Source organism: Diceros bicornis, chromosome 14 (assembly GCF_020826845.1).
Source record: "Diceros bicornis minor isolate mBicDic1 chromosome 14, mDicBic1.mat.cur, whole genome shotgun sequence".
NCBI lineage: Eukaryota > Metazoa > Chordata > Mammalia > Perissodactyla > Rhinocerotidae > Diceros > Diceros bicornis.
In genome coordinates this window covers 26,224,475-26,240,092 of record NC_080753.1, presented here as the reverse complement: position 1 = coordinate 26,240,092, position 15,618 = coordinate 26,224,475, and the positions used below count along the sequence as shown (strand labels likewise).

At 40.5% G+C, this 15,618-nt stretch overlaps 1 protein-coding gene across 2 annotated transcripts in view; it reads left to right on the top strand.

Annotated features, from left to right (window-relative positions):
* DNAH8 (dynein axonemal heavy chain 8) overlaps positions 1-15,618 on the top strand; it is a 295,649-nt gene that overhangs the window by 215,045 nt on the left and 64,986 nt on the right. For both annotated transcript variants that reach the window (XM_058554442.1, XM_058554441.1), the window contains 3 exons: positions 1,624-1,745; positions 4,714-4,832; positions 6,503-6,705. In XM_058554442.1, coding sequence (XP_058410425.1) covers positions 1,624-1,745; positions 4,714-4,832; positions 6,503-6,705 — 444 coding nt within the window. The remainder of the gene's footprint in view (positions 1-1,623; positions 1,746-4,713; positions 4,833-6,502; positions 6,706-15,618) is intronic.

Sequence of the window (15,618 nt, the reverse complement as noted above, 5' to 3'; positions counted from 1 at the left end):
AGAAAGCCAGTGAGATGAGTGTGGATTTAATTTAGTTGGCAGTGGGGAGCCATCGAATGTTTTATGAGCAGAGAAGTAGCATGGATAGAGCAGTGCTTTAGGAAGATTAATTTGGGATTGTATGTTAGGTTGATTGACAGAAGTATAATCAGCTCAGCAATAAAAGAACTGATTTATTGTACAGTTTGTATTAGTTTTGAACTGGCTTACATTTTGACCAAATTATTTTTAAAAAGATAGTATGACTTTGTTTTTAAAGTTTTTTACAAAAAGTTAACAAACATGGCCCTTACATCATTGATATTTTTTATCATTTTGAACTTGATACTTAAGGGGGAAAGAAAAAAGACTTATTTCTCAAAGCAGAAATGTTTAATTTCCCAAGAGTGACTGTCCCTCTGTATCAATTCCTACTTGTTTTCTGCAATATTTGGAAGGTGCCTTTGACTTTCTTCTTCAACCGAGAATGTCAGAACACTTTGAAAAATGAAATAGATACCAAGGGCAATCCTGCGTTATAGAGTAATTGATATACCTGTTTTTCCTGCCTGGTTATTTTAGAAAGATATCATCTTTCTTTTGTTGTAAACCATGGACAAAAAGACAGCTTAAGGGGTCTGCTCTTGCCTTCCAGGCTGGATTGGACACTAGCCTTCCAAAACAGAGAGAGAGTTAATGTTAAAATAACAGCTAATGATTGCATACTTTTTTGCTCAAGGGTTGATAAGTGAAATGGAGGGATTTGATGAGTTCTTCAGGAGGATTATCAGAATTAAAAATTCAAGAAGCACTATTTTGCATACGTCAATTAAACAACAGAGCTGGAATTATTATGATAAAACATTACTAAAAACATGCAACAGAGGTATTTTGAAATTGTAAATATGATCCATGTGTCTTGGTGGAAGACTGTCACATTGGGTATGCTCATTTGGCTTGTGATTTGCTGCAAAATCCGATCCAATGCTATAACTCATGTTCTCCGCTAGACTCCGGGAGAGCAGGGGCCCTGTTTGGTCTTCTCTCCTTTATCCCCTGTGCCTGGAATATGCCAGAGACGTAGAGGGTGCTCAATAAATATTTGTTGAATAAATGAATGAATAATTGATTTTAATGTTAATTACTCCCTTAAAAACCCACAGATGTATTATATTCTTCCCTCCCTCTTTCCCTTCCCCCCTCCGTCTATCCGTCTATCCATCTCTTTGACCTGGTGAAAAATAGTATTGAATATCAAACTTCTGGAGGAGTGATGACTGACCAAGAAGTGATTTTTAAAATCACACATGAAAAGGTCAAACTATTCCTTGATATCAAAATTGTAAATTTCAGGTTATTAAAAAGACAATAAAAAAGCAAACAACTATAACCACCTGAGAAAAATTCTTTGCAGGGAAAAATGACAAGGAGTTGCCATCTGTATTTTATCAGATGGTAGTAATCATTAAGTAAAACACTAAGACTGGAAGGAAATGTACCAAAAAAAGGTAACCCCATTTTCTGTAATGTGATTATTTTCCAATTTTTTTCTATAATATGGTTATCTCGTTTTTATTATTTGGAAAATAAATTTCTGAAAACGGAGCACAAGCTGACCTGATTCCCGCTGACGCCTTTCCCCAGGGGGAGCAGCCCTGGATCTGAAAGCCTGCCCTCCCAAACCGTTTCGCTGGATCCTCGATATGACCTGGCTGAACCTTGTGGAGCTGAGTAAACTTCCGCAATTTGCAGAAATTATGAACCAGGTAATAAAAGCTGGATAAAAGTACAGATCTGTAAACCTAAAGACCCCCGGGCCTTTTTAATTGGGGCCTCCTGGTGACAGTTCCTTCACTCAAAGAAGGCAACACAGTAGCGTAGCGTTAAGGCGCTGTGGCTCTATGGGGGAGATTTTAGACCCAGGGGTATCAGAAGGAACCTTTTCACAGGTGCAGACGCCTGCCTTGTCCTTCTGTGTACTGAGCATGGGTCATTTATAAGCCTGCTTGAGTTGCTGTCAGAATCAGAACCCGCAGCTGGACCCTTTTATTATAGACTATTGATGTTTTTACATTTTTACTTCTGCCTGTGATTAAATAATTTGTGCAAATTTGAATTTGAGGCAAATTAAAAGCTTAAGATCCTGTTCAAAAAATCAGTCATTTTAATGGTGAAAATATAAAATGGTGAAGTGTAGTGGTGAGAATGGTGAAACCGGTCCTGATTTACTGTTGTTTTTCTTATTTGAAAATGTAAATTGCTTATTGTGGATTAGTTGTTGATTCAACTCTCACTGGAAAACAACTATGCAACTCAGAATAAAGATAGTTATTGCTGGGGTCTGTTGGTTACAGCTGCCTGTCCCCGATGAGGGCCTGCATTTTCCCAGTGTCAAACGCTGATCATCATCTTTTTTGCAGTTGCTGGTGATGGACAAATGCGGCGATGGGTAGACTGCAAGTGGCTCCCCTCCACACCCCCCACCCCCTGCCCAGCGTACACTAGGTGTGTCTGTTTAGTGGTATTTCTGGAACCTTATGTAGAGTCCTTGCCCATTCAGCCACTGTTGGGTCTGAGTCAATGGGATAAAGCCCCTGGATTCCATCCGTGGTGGACAATAAGCTTTGTTTTGTAGTACAGCCATAGATGAGTCCCCCAGGCCCAAACAAATACTTTGAAAAAAAAAAAGTGGTCTAAGTCTGGTCAGAGACTGGGTAAGGGAGATCTTCAAGCACCACTGGAAAAATCACTGAAAACCTATGTCCTCCACTGATGGGCTGTGTTGGTATAGGGATGTGCATTATCATTTGCCTCTGTCAACTGGATTTTAAGTACCCGTGGTATAGAATCTGGTAGCTACTACTGCTAACTATGGGATAAGTACTTTGCAACAATAACTGTGCGAGGAAATATTATTGACCCTGCTTTATAGATGAGAAAACTGAGATTCAAAGAGGTTAAGTACCTACTCACGGCCACATAGCCAATAAATGGCAAAGCTGTAATTCGACCTCCTGCTCTTTCCCTGACATCATGAGTTCTTTCTTTCCCACTCCTTTTACACCATTGGATGGGCCAGAGCAAGGGGAGGAGTCGTTCTCAGGAAAGTTGCAGAAGTTCTCTGGGGACCCATTCTCAGGCGGCCATCCGTTTGGCCTGTTTGTGGAAGGAAGGGAGGAAGTAGCAGGAGGTCAATCTCCCAGCTGAGTGGGTGTCAGGAGTTGAAACAAAAACAGCCTCACACAGCAGCTGCCCTGCCTTGGCATCCCAGGCCAAACTCTTTAACACCTGGAAGTGGTTTTGCCAACACGGAGGGCCAGAAAAAGGACTGGGAAATGGAGGTGGGCGGCTAAGGGGCTGGACGTTATCCCATTGGCCATCACAGATGCAGCTCACCTGGAGGCTCTATTGTGGTAGAGTCAAAATTAGCAGATGGAAGGCCAGCAGGCTGGGAATAAACACTCTTTCTTCTTGTGCCTTCTCTCTAGCCACCAGTGTGGAGGAGGCCTGCAGGGGGTGCCGTGGGTGGCAGCATGTAGGTACCAGCGTGGTGGGGTGAGGCTGCAGCAGCACCCAGGCCCTCCCAGCCCTATGTCAGGCAGATTCTTTGGGAGCAGCCAAATAGGGAGAGCCATGCAGTCTTCAGGGGAAAGATGACAGTTGTGGAACATTTCAGAAATCCTCCTCCATCCGTTAGTGTCCAGGGACAAAGGCAGAGCAACTGAGTTACAGAGCAATTGTTTTGTTATTAATTTGCACCCTGTCTGTATCCTATATAATGAATGGTTTGTGCAGTTATTGAACCTCTCTGTGCCTCAATAAAAAGTGGGGATAATAGAGGTAAAAGTATGGTCCTTGAGTCTGGCACATAATATCTGCTGTGTAAGCATTTGCTATTTGTTATCAATGTTTCCCATGGCTTCTAAACCACGCTTACAAACACTGTCTAAATAATCCAGCCTGATCGTTGCTGAGGAGCAGCATCAGCCTCACCAAGCTATAGTTTTTGTAATTAGTTTTGACAGTACTTGGTCTTCAGGGAGCACCTTTCAATGCCTCTGAAAACCTGCGATTCTCTCCCTGCTTCTGAAAGAACGGGTATTTGAGACCAGCTCATGGAGACACTTCTTCCGTTCTTAGGTTTAAGGTCTCAAGGCAGAGGATCACCAGGAAAATAAAAGTTTTGATTTTGTCATCCATCACTATTTTAAGTAGAGGTCAAAATTTAGAGGTTTGGTTATCAGAATGGTCTATATCAGTGGTTCTCAACCATGGGCAACTTTGTGCTACCCCCCAGAGAGCCTTTGACAATGTCTAGAGATATTTTGATTGTCACGAATTAGGAGGAGGGGTGCTATTGGCATCTAGTGGGTAGAGGCTAGGGATGCTGCTAAACATCATACAAGGCACAGGACAGCCCCCCTCAACAAAAAATAATCTGGCCCCAAAATGCCAATGGTGCTGAGGTTGAGAAACCCTGCTCTCTATTTTTTCCTGCCCGATCATTTTGTGTAATTGATACATGGTCCTGGATTTAGTGAATAATGTAGAAAAGCAATGGAAAAAAGGAATACTAACGTCCATGTTATTTGAGTCATTGATTCTGAAGAAAAATGTCAACTGTGTAGTTATGTTGAAAAATTATCTGCCTATAAAGAAGTTTTTCAGAATCCTCTCCAATATATTCCAATTGCATATATTCCTATGGCTTGCTAATTGGCTTGTTTATTTTAGATATCTCGTAATGAGAAGGGATGGAAAAGCTGGTTTGATAAAGATGCTCCAGAGGAAGAAATTATCCCGGATGGATATAACGATTCACTGGATACCTGCCGTAAACTTTTACTGATCAGGTGAGAATGGGTGTTATCTGACCTAGAAGCATCACTCATTATATTAAATTACAGATCTCGCCTCAGGGAGCTTACTTCACTGCATCCCAGTAGTTATTATAAGAAATGTGTGTGCTTCCAATGCAGTTTTGGATGGCAATTCTTCAGTTCCTTGACAAGTAAATAAAATGGTGACAGTGAAAGGAATGGTATATCTTGACAGCATATTAATGATAGTGCTTTTAGCAAAAAAATATGAAACATATGCTCTTATTATTCACTTCATTCATCATTTACCTTTGAGTGCATCATTTATTGTTGAATTTGCTTCTTTAAAAAAAAAAATAGACCTCACAAAGTTATAAGGCAATTAGCTCATAAGCTGAAATTCAATTTCATCTGAGGAAAAAACTAAGAATGTTGTGCTACTGAAATGTATAAATGCTGTTTTGGCTATTAAAATGGAAGCAAAAATTTGAAATTGTTGTTAAGGAAGAACATTCTTCCTTTTCTTTTCTTTTCTTTCTCACTTTTCCTGTTTTCTCAATATCTGGTAGCTCAAAGAAGACTTCTATATTGGAAAATCAGTGTGTGTGTGTGTGTGTGTGTGTGTGTGTGTGTGTGTGATTAGTGGGAAAGGAGGGTGGAGCTGGGGGAAGATGAGGCCACCAAAAGAATAACAAAAGGATGTAGAGCTATGTTGGAGTAGTTTTTTGTCTTTGCTAATATTATTCACCTGAGCTTGCATCCCTTAGAAAAAGTTGTTTCCTGGATGTTGTCACCCTTTGAGAGTGATCAGAGCAGTCGGCAATGATGACCTCATGGTTGACAGAGTATGAAAGGGCTACTTGTTTTTATTGGAATAGATGTGTCTCTCTTCCATTCATCATTTTTAAATTGAACCTATGTCAAATGAATAGTGTAATCTACTAGCAAATAAGAATCTGTAGGGCTTGTCTGCAATCTAAAATACCAAATGACATTTGTGTAATGTGTTGCTGGGTTTGGAACCGACTACAGTGGAGGCTACACAGATGGTATTACATCAACGCTTGCTGATCAACCTACTTTTGACACCTTTGACCTGTTAATTCTCCCCCTGAAGACTGCAGAGCTTCAGAGTGTGCAGCAGGCTGGCCCCCACCGTGTACTGGAGCTGGCAGAGAACTCCCCCGCACCGCCCCCTGGGTCCCTGCTGAGTCCCCAGCACCCAGAGCGGGGCTTGAAGTGTAGTCTGCACTTGATAAATCTTTATCGGAAAATGAATGTACTCCTGTGTGTTAGTTTGAATGAGGAATTGCTTACGTGAAGCTGACAGCCTCAGTTACTCAGGGTAATCGTTGATGTGTTTTTAAAAAATAACTAATTAAAGCTTCAGAGTAGTTGCTGCTGCTTCTGAAAATGAGACGCTTGGATCAGATGACTTCTGAGTTCCCTTCCAGGTTGGCAACAGACCATGTTGTTGCTGGCTCTGCCCTGCTTCTTGCCAGTGTCTAGCGCCAAAACTACATGAGTAAATTTGCACTCATCCAGGGATAGAAAACCTTGCCATCCCTCTTACCCAGATCTGCATAAGGGAGAACTAACTTTTTTTCCTTTGCTAATTAAATATGTTCTTTACATGCTTAGAATTTGACAGAATAAAGAATGAACACACTGAATTTCTTCCTCTAACTTGTATTCACTCCTAGGTCTTGGTGCCCAGACCGTACTGTTTTTCAAGCAAGAAAGTATATTGCAGATTCTTTGGAGGATAAGTACACAGAACCAGTTATCTTAAATCTGGAGAAAACTTGGGAAGAAAGTGATACACGAACACCTCTGATATGTTTTCTGTCCATGGGATCCGATCCCACAATTCAAATTGACGCATTGGCCAAGAAACTGAAGCTGGGTATGATCAGCAATCTGTGAAATTTAGCAAAACCTCCATATATTTGCCTCAAATTTTACCTTTCATAATTTCATAATGACTTTTAGAAATATATCCATAAAGCTGAGTTAGGAAAAAAATTAAACTCCTTACTCTTTCCTCTCTTTTCAGATCTTCTAGAGTGAGGGTGTGGTATAGATATCTTTGGGTAGAGAGGAACACACTCATCTACCATATACTGTTTTTTTTAAGTTGTAAGCAGATGACCATACTACATGGATAGCAGACTAGCAAGAATGAACATACAGGAGTAAATTTTATTGCCATGTTTATATAAAATTACAACAAAGTCTATTTTATCACAAATTGAAAAACTGTAACCATTATTGTAATTCGTAGTAATTAGAGATTCATTCTTTCATGCTTTCGTTCAATAACCATTTAGTACAGACAGTGTACTAGATTCAGGGAGTACAGAGATGAGTACAATGTAGCTGGGAAAGACAGACATGTAAATGCGTAATTGAAGACAGTGTGACAGCTGCTATAACAGAGTTACATAGACATGCCTGATTACAAGATTCAGAGCTACTCAGACTGCACGGGGTACAGGGGAAAGCATCACACTGATGATATTTTGAGTAGGATCTGAAAAATAGATAAAGTTTTACCAGGCGGGATAGTGGGAGGTAGAAGGAAAGTTATTCCAGGGGGAGGAGGCAGGGCATGGGGTTATAAACATGTAAGTTGTGAGGGCAGTGACTGGGTCAGCAGGGCTAAAGGACAAGGAGCTGCATGATGCAGAGCACATCCTGATAGGATTGAGCCGTCCTCCTATAGGATGGCTGTTTCTAGGAGGGCTGTTTATCTGCTCTTCATACTCTGAAAATCTGAATGTTGTTGGAATTGCCATTTGGGATCATCCAGGTTCAGATCTCTATAACTATACCTTATAGGGTTAATTCATTCATATATTTATAAAGATTATAAAAGTTATTGATTATGAATCACTAAACCTACCCTATGTAATAAAACTTATATTGAGTTTAATATATAATTAACATAAACATGCTATAAAATCAATTCAGTCGTCTCTAAGTATTTGGCACGTCCCTCTGTGCTAAGAAGTTACTGTAAACCGTTAGCTTAGGGTAGCATGGTCTGTGTTCACTCCCTGTTTTCTCCACTTGACTTTGCCCTGTTCATTGTCACCACACTGTTGTGTCTTCCACGTGGATCCATGTTTGAATGGTCACTTTCTTCTATCTGAACACTGATACCCAATGCAAAGAACTCCCAGGTTCTATTGGCAATTGCTCGTGGTTCAGTCTCATTAACCACCTTTCAAGTAGGCTGTTTTGCTCTAGTGTTTACTGCAGCATGCCAGTCATCTGCATCGGTCTAAGAGTGGTGCCTTTCTTGCAGCTTGTAGTTTGCAAATCTCTCTCGGATCTACTCCTTTATGGATCTTTGTCCAGCTGCTTCTATGCCCCACTTCTCTCTGTATGTAAGTTCCTTTTTCTTGTCTTGCCACAAACCAATCTCTATGTGACCATCTCTCATGGCCTCTGGTGGCTCATGGGCTTCACCTTACATGTTCAGTAAGTTCAACACTCCCAGGGAAACTCCTCGTATTCTCTTGGTCCCAAGTCCAAATATCCAGGGAAGATGTTCATTGGTTATGTGCTCCTTTCTGGTCCAGTCAATGAACTGTTGCTGTGGAGAAGGGTTCATAGCAGGAACCATATGTATCGAGCTAGAGCGGGTGACATTACTTAGAAGGGGATACTGTTCCTAGAAGAAGGGCATGTTCCACTAGAGTTACCATTTCAGATGTTACTCAAAATAATGCTACTGTCTAGAACAAGAGTTTAAGAACAGAATTAAGAGATTCAAGGTCTCCTTTGGGAGAAATTGTAACTATGACATTAAATAAATACATAAGGCCAGAATTGTGCAATCACATTTAGAGTTACTACATGTTATCGTACTGCTTTGCTTGGCAATTCGGTGAGTTTCATTTCTTGCTACTACTTTAGTTTTTCTAATTCCAATTGTTCAAGCTTCTATTGGTTACTTTGTTAGGATACTGAAACAAAGTAGATTTGGTTGTGACACTAAAGGACCCAGTGAATTTTATAAAGAACTCTTTGCTAAATCATTTTTAGGAATGTTAGGAAGTCTCATGGTGTTCACTGCTTTGGGTTAAAAATCCCCAAAATAGCTGTAAAAATGAAACTATTATATAGACAGAATATTATTCTAGTCTCACTAGAAATATTTTATTTGTATAACTGGATAATAGATAATCATAGATTGCCCAAGGTGAATAGGACTCTGGAAATCTTGAAAACCAACTACCTTATTTTACAGCTGGGGAAACTCAGGTCTGGAGATAAGTCCAGAGAGTTAATTGGTGACAGATCTGATTCGGGACTTATCTCAGGGCTTCCGAATCCCACTTCAGTGGTCTTTCTCTTTCCTTCCCTCTCATTGAGTTTATTGGATGAATTAACCAGTTATCTGACAGCGACTTGAGGAATGGGACCAAATCAAATAAGTTTTGGTAGGAAAAGAGGAGCAGGAAGACTTCTCACTGTGGATACTGTCTGGTGCCTGTCACGCTCTGCAGTGAGAGATTTGGAGCAGATAAATTCCGCACAAAAGCACTGGGTGCCTGGGCAAGGGGGAGAAAATAGATGGATTTAACACGAGAACCTTTCTAGGAGCCTGGGTAAGGGAGAAAGGGATCCCAGAGGAAGGATGGTTTGAAAATAGACTCCAAGAAGAAAGAAATAAAATACAAACTCATAACTATACAAGAGTAGGAATGAGAAAATGGGTATAACACCACATATAGATGAAAAAATTTAAATAACAAGAGAATGTTAATTCTGGTAATTTAATACTAGCAGAATAGTTCTGGTGTGTAATTATGGTAATAAACATTAAAACTGACAAGTTTGTAGAAAAATATAAATTTACAAAAACTTCTCAGAAAAGGTACAGAAACTTGAATAGACCAATAATCAAGAGGAGAAAAATTAGAAGTTTTTAAATTACTACCTCAGCAAAGGCTCTGGCCTTGGATGATTTTTTTTGGTAAGTCCTTTAAAACTTTCACGTGCTATCTTCCATTCTAGACATAGAAAAAGAGGATACATTTTCCTCTTTATTTTAAGGGAATAGCGTTATCCTATTATCACAAATAGACCAAGATAGTAATTGCATAAAAGAAAGAAAACCACAGATTGATCCTACTTATCAATGTAAATGTAAGGATCTTAACTAAAATGCAAGCAAGAAGAATTCAGTGTAACATTAAAAAAATAACATGCAAAAAAGTAATAATAACATACTTTGACCAAGTGGGAATGCATGAGAGAATATAAGAAAGATACAATATTAAGAAATCTCGAGAGAGGAGTCAAGATGGCGGCGTAAGCAGACTCGGAACTCACCTCCTCCCGGGAAACAGCCAATTTACAACTACTTGTGGAAAAATTACCCCGAAACAGAGCTGAAAACTGGATGAGAGGAACTCCTGCAACAACGGACAATCCTAACTGAGGTGGAAGAGGCAGAGACCCCCTTCCGGAGAGGAAAAACGCCGCCTTCACAAGCCGCCAGCGTCACGGCCGCCGGGAGCAGCTCACAGGTCCGCAGCCTCCCTGGAGGCGTGGGGCCCTGAGCCGGGAGCGCCCCCGCTGTGGGCATATTGTGGACCCAGCACAATCGAGACCAGCGGCATAATATCTGACTGTGGCTGCTACTAAAACACTGGGGAGCACCCCCAGAAAACCCGGTTCACAAAGAAACTAAAACTGGCTCTTAAACGGCCCGCGCACAAACTCACCCGTTTCAGGAAGCACCCTAAAATCACCAGAAAGAAAGGTGTACAGTGCTTTGGTGACAAGAGACTCACCTAATAGGCCCTGAGTGCATCTCAGTGAGGGGTGAGACCTCTCCAGGGACTGGGACATTGGTGGCGGCCATTGTTGTGGCCTGGTGTGGGCATGCTGACACAGACACCATTGGAGTTCTCCCTGAGGCCTGCTAGCCCAGGGTCTGCTCCACCCACAAGAGCACCGATTTAATCCAGCTCAGCCAGGGCAGGCAGCCCACCCTAGAGACTGGCCCCACCCAACAACAAGCCCTCAGGCAACTTGTGGGCCTGCATAGATTGGTGACTGGATTCTCTGCAGCCTGGCAACTGAGCCGACTTGAGCGGGGCAGGGTGTGCACAAGGAGAGGGTGGAGAGTGTGGGGCGGTGGCAGAGTGTGTGGGGCTCCCACTGTGGAGAGACTGAATCCGCTTGGGGAGGTCGGGGCACTCACACGGGGCAGGACTGTGTTGACTGTGTGTGTGGACCTGTGGGCGGCAGGGCTTCTCAGCCGCAGAAGACTTGTACTTCTCAAAGACCCACATAGGAGGTTTGCTCCACCTTCCAAAACCTGAAACAATTGGGTGCTCCTGTGCCTGAGGCCAGCCCCACCCAGCTGCAATCCTCAGAGAGCTGACAAGAGACCTAATAGGCTAGAGGCTTACAGCAATTGTAAGGCCCTGAGCCTAACAACCTGCCACGCTGGGGGCCTACTCACTTAAAAGAAATACTGCAACACAAATGTGGTATTAGAACTTGCAGCCAACTGTGCTGGGGATCCCCACACCTGATAAAGAGACTGAAGGGCCCACAACAACTACAAGCAGCTGAGCATTACAACAGCTGGCCAGGAGCATAACTCAGCCTCCCTGGGCGCCTACAGGGAGAGATAACAGGCCACAATAGAAGGACACACGTAGCCCACAGAGGGGCCACCCCTGGAACATTGAGAACTGAGGGAAGCACACTGGAAGCCTCCTAAGGCATCACTTACATAAGGTCACCTATCCAAGAGCAGGAGACGTAGCTGACCTACCTAATACGTAGACACAAGCACAGGGAAAGAGGCAAAATGAAGAGGCAAAAGAATACATTCCAAATAAGGGAACAGGACAAAACCCCAGAAAAGGAACTAAGTGAAACAGAAATGAGCAACCTACCCGACAGAGAGTTCAAACTAAGAGTGTTAAGGATGCTCACTGATCTGGGGAGAAGAATAGATGAACTCAGTGGGAATGTCAACAAAGAAATGGAAGATATAAAAAAGAACCAATCAGAAATGAAGAATACAATACAGGAAATGAAAAATTCATTAGAGGGACTCAAAAGCAGAGTAGAGGATACAGAAGAACGGATCTGTGAGCTGGATGAAAGACTAGAAGAAATTACCCGAGGTGAACAGGTAAAAGAGAAAAGAATTAAAAAGACTGAGGACAGTCTAAGGGACCTCTGGGACAACATCAAGGGCACTAACGTCCGTGTTATAGGTGTCCCGGAAGGAGAAGAGCGAGACAAGGGGTCAGACAATCTATTTCAAGAAATAATAGATGAAAACTTCCCTAACCTAAGGAAGGAAACAGACATCCAGGTACAGGAAGCACAGAGAGCCCCAAACAAGATAAACCCAAAGAGGCCCACACCAAGACACATCATAATCAAAAGGTCCAGAGTTAAAGATAAAGAGAGAATCCTAAAAGCCGCAAGAGAATGTCAAGTTACATACAAAGGAAACCCCATAAGGCTATCAGCTGACTTCTCTGCAGAAACCTTACAGGCTAGAAGAGAATGGCACGATATATTTAAAGTGCTAAAAGGAAAAAACTTACAGCCAAGAATACTCTACCCAGCAAGGTTATCATTCAAAATGGAAGGAGAGATCAAAATTTTCCCAGATAAGCAAAAATTAAAGGAGTTTGTCACCAAGAAACCAGTGCTACAAGAAATGTTAAAGGGACTGATTTAAGGGGAAAAGAAAAGACCACAAATAGGAAAAATTATCTATTTCCATGATTAGAACGTAATGGATACAAATGCACAACAAAGAGGTTAGATATGATATCAAAAACATGAGGGAGGAGGGGAGTTAAAGAGTAGAGCTTTCAGACAGAGGTCAAACTAAAGTGACCATCAATTCTGTATAGAAGAAGAAAGGAACAGAGAAGGACTACTAAAACACTGAGAAAAAAAAAAGTTAAAAAGTGGCAGTAAGTACATACTTATCAATAGCTACTTTAAACGTCAATGGACTAAATGCTCCAATTAAAAGGCATAGGGTGGCTGACTGGATAAAAAAACAAGACCCATATATATGCTGCATACAAGAGACACACTTCAGACCTAAAGACACTCACAAACTGAAAGTGAAGGGATGGAAAAAGATACTCCATGCAAATGGCAATGAAAAGAAAGCTGGGGTAGCAGTACTCATGTCAGACAAAATAGACTTTAAAACAAAAACTGTAAAAAGAGACAAAGAAGGGCATTACATAATGATCAAGGGAACAATCCAACAAGAGGATATAACACTTGTAAATATCTACGCACCCAATGTAGGTGCACCTAAATATATAAAGCAATTATTAACAGACATAAAAACAGAAATAGACAGTAACACAATAATAGTAGGGGACTTTAACACTCCACTTACACCAACGGATAGATCATCCAAACAGAAGATCAATAAGGAAACATTGGCCTTAAACGACACACTACAACAGATGGACCTAGTAGATATATACAGAGCATTCCATCCAAAAACCGAAGAATACACGTTCTTTTCAAAGGCACATGGAACATTCTCCAGGATTGATCACATATTAGGCCACAAAACAAGTCTCCATAAATTTAAGAAGATTGAAATAATACCAAGCATCTTTTCTGACCACAATGGTATGAAATAGAAATCAACTATAGGAAGAAAATCAGAAAAGCCACAAATACGTGGAGATTAAACAAAATGCTACTGAACAACAACTGGGTTAACGAAGAAATCAAAGAAGAAATCAAAAACTACCTGGAGACAAATGAAAATGAAAATACGACGTGCCAGAATTTATGGGATACAGCAAAAGCAGTTCTAAGAGGGAAGTTTATAGCGATACAGGCCTATCTCAACAAACAAGAAAAATCTCAAATAAACAATCTAACAATGCACCTGAAGGAACTGGAAAAAGAAGAACAAACAAAGCCCCAAATCAGTAGAAGAAGGGAAATAATAAAAATCAGAGCAGAAATAAATGAAATAGAGACCAAAAAAACAATAGAAAAAATTAATAAAACCAAGAGCTGGTTCTTTGAAAAGATCAACAAAATTGACAAACCTTTAGCTAGACTCACCAAGAAAAAAAGAGGGAAGGCACAAATAAGTAAAATCAGAAATGAAAGAGGAGAGGTTACAACAGACACCTCAGAAATACAAAAGATTATAAGAGAATACTATGAAAAGCTATATGCCAACCAATTCGACAATCTGGAAGAAATGGATAAATTCTTAGAATCATACAACCTTCCAAAACTGGATCAAGAAGAAGTAGAGAATTTGAATAGACGAAACACCAGTAAGGAGATCGAAACAGTAATCACAAACCTCCCCAAAAATAAAAGTCCAGGACCAGATGGCTTCCCTGGTGAATTCTACCAAACATTCAAAGAAGACTTAATACCTATCCTTCTCAAACTCTTCCAAAAAATTGAGGAGGGGAGGAAGCTCCCTAACTCATTCTACGAAGCTGACATTACCCTGATACCAAAACCAGACAAGGACAACACAAAAAAAGAAAATTACAGGCCAATATCACTGATGAACATCGATGCAAAAATCCTCAATAAAATACTAGCAAGTCGCATACAACAATACGTTAAAAAGATTATACACCATGATCAAGTGGGATTTATTCCAGGGATGCAGGGATGGTTTAACATTCGCAAATCAATCAACGTAATACACCACATTAATAAAATGAAGAATAAAAATCACATGATCATCTCCATAGATGCAGAGAAAGCATTTGACAAGATACAGCATCCATTTATGATAAAAACTCTGAATAAAATGGGTATAGAAGGAAAGTACCTCAACATAATAAAGACCATATATGAGAAACCCACAGCTAATATCATCCTCAATGGTGAAAAACTGAAAGCCATCCCTCTAAGAACAGGAACCAGACAAGGATGCCCACTGTCACCACTCCTATTTAACATAGTACTGGAAGTCCTAGCCAGAGCAATCAGGCAAGAGAAAGAAATAAAAGGGATCCAAATTGGAAAGGAAGAAGTGAAACTGTCACTATTTGCAGATGACATGATTTTATATATAAAAAACCCTAAAGAATCCACCAGAAAACTTTTAGAAGTAATAAACGAATATGGTAAAGTTGCAGGATACAAAATCAACATACAAAAATCAGTTGCATTTCTGTACACTAACAACGAAGTAGCAGAAAGAGAAATTAAGAATACCATCCCATTTACAATTGCAACAAAATGAATAAAATACCTAGGAATAAACTTAACCAAAGAGGTGAAAGATCTGTACACTGAAAACTATAAAACATTTCTGAAAGAAATTGAAGAAGACACAAAGAAATGGAAAGATATTCCGTGCTCTTGGATTGGAAGAATTAACATAGTTAAGATGTCCATACTTCCTAAAGCCATCTATAGATTCAATGCAATCCCTATCAAAGTTCCAACAACATTTTTCACAGAAATAGAACAAAGAATCCTAAAATTTATATGGAACAACAGACGACCCCGAATAGCTAAAGGAATCCTGAGAAAAAAGAACAAAGCTGGAGGTATCACACTCCCTGATTTCAAAATATACTGCAAAGCTGTAGTAGCCAAAACAGCATGGTACTGGCACAAAAACAGACACACAGATCAATGGAATAGAATCGAAAGCCCAGAAATAAACCCACACATCTATGGACAGCTAATCTTTGACAAAGGAGCCAAGAACATACAATGGGGAAAAGAAAGTCTCTTCAACAAATGGTGTTGGGAAAACTGGATAGCCACATGCAAAAAAATGAAAGTAGACCCTTAC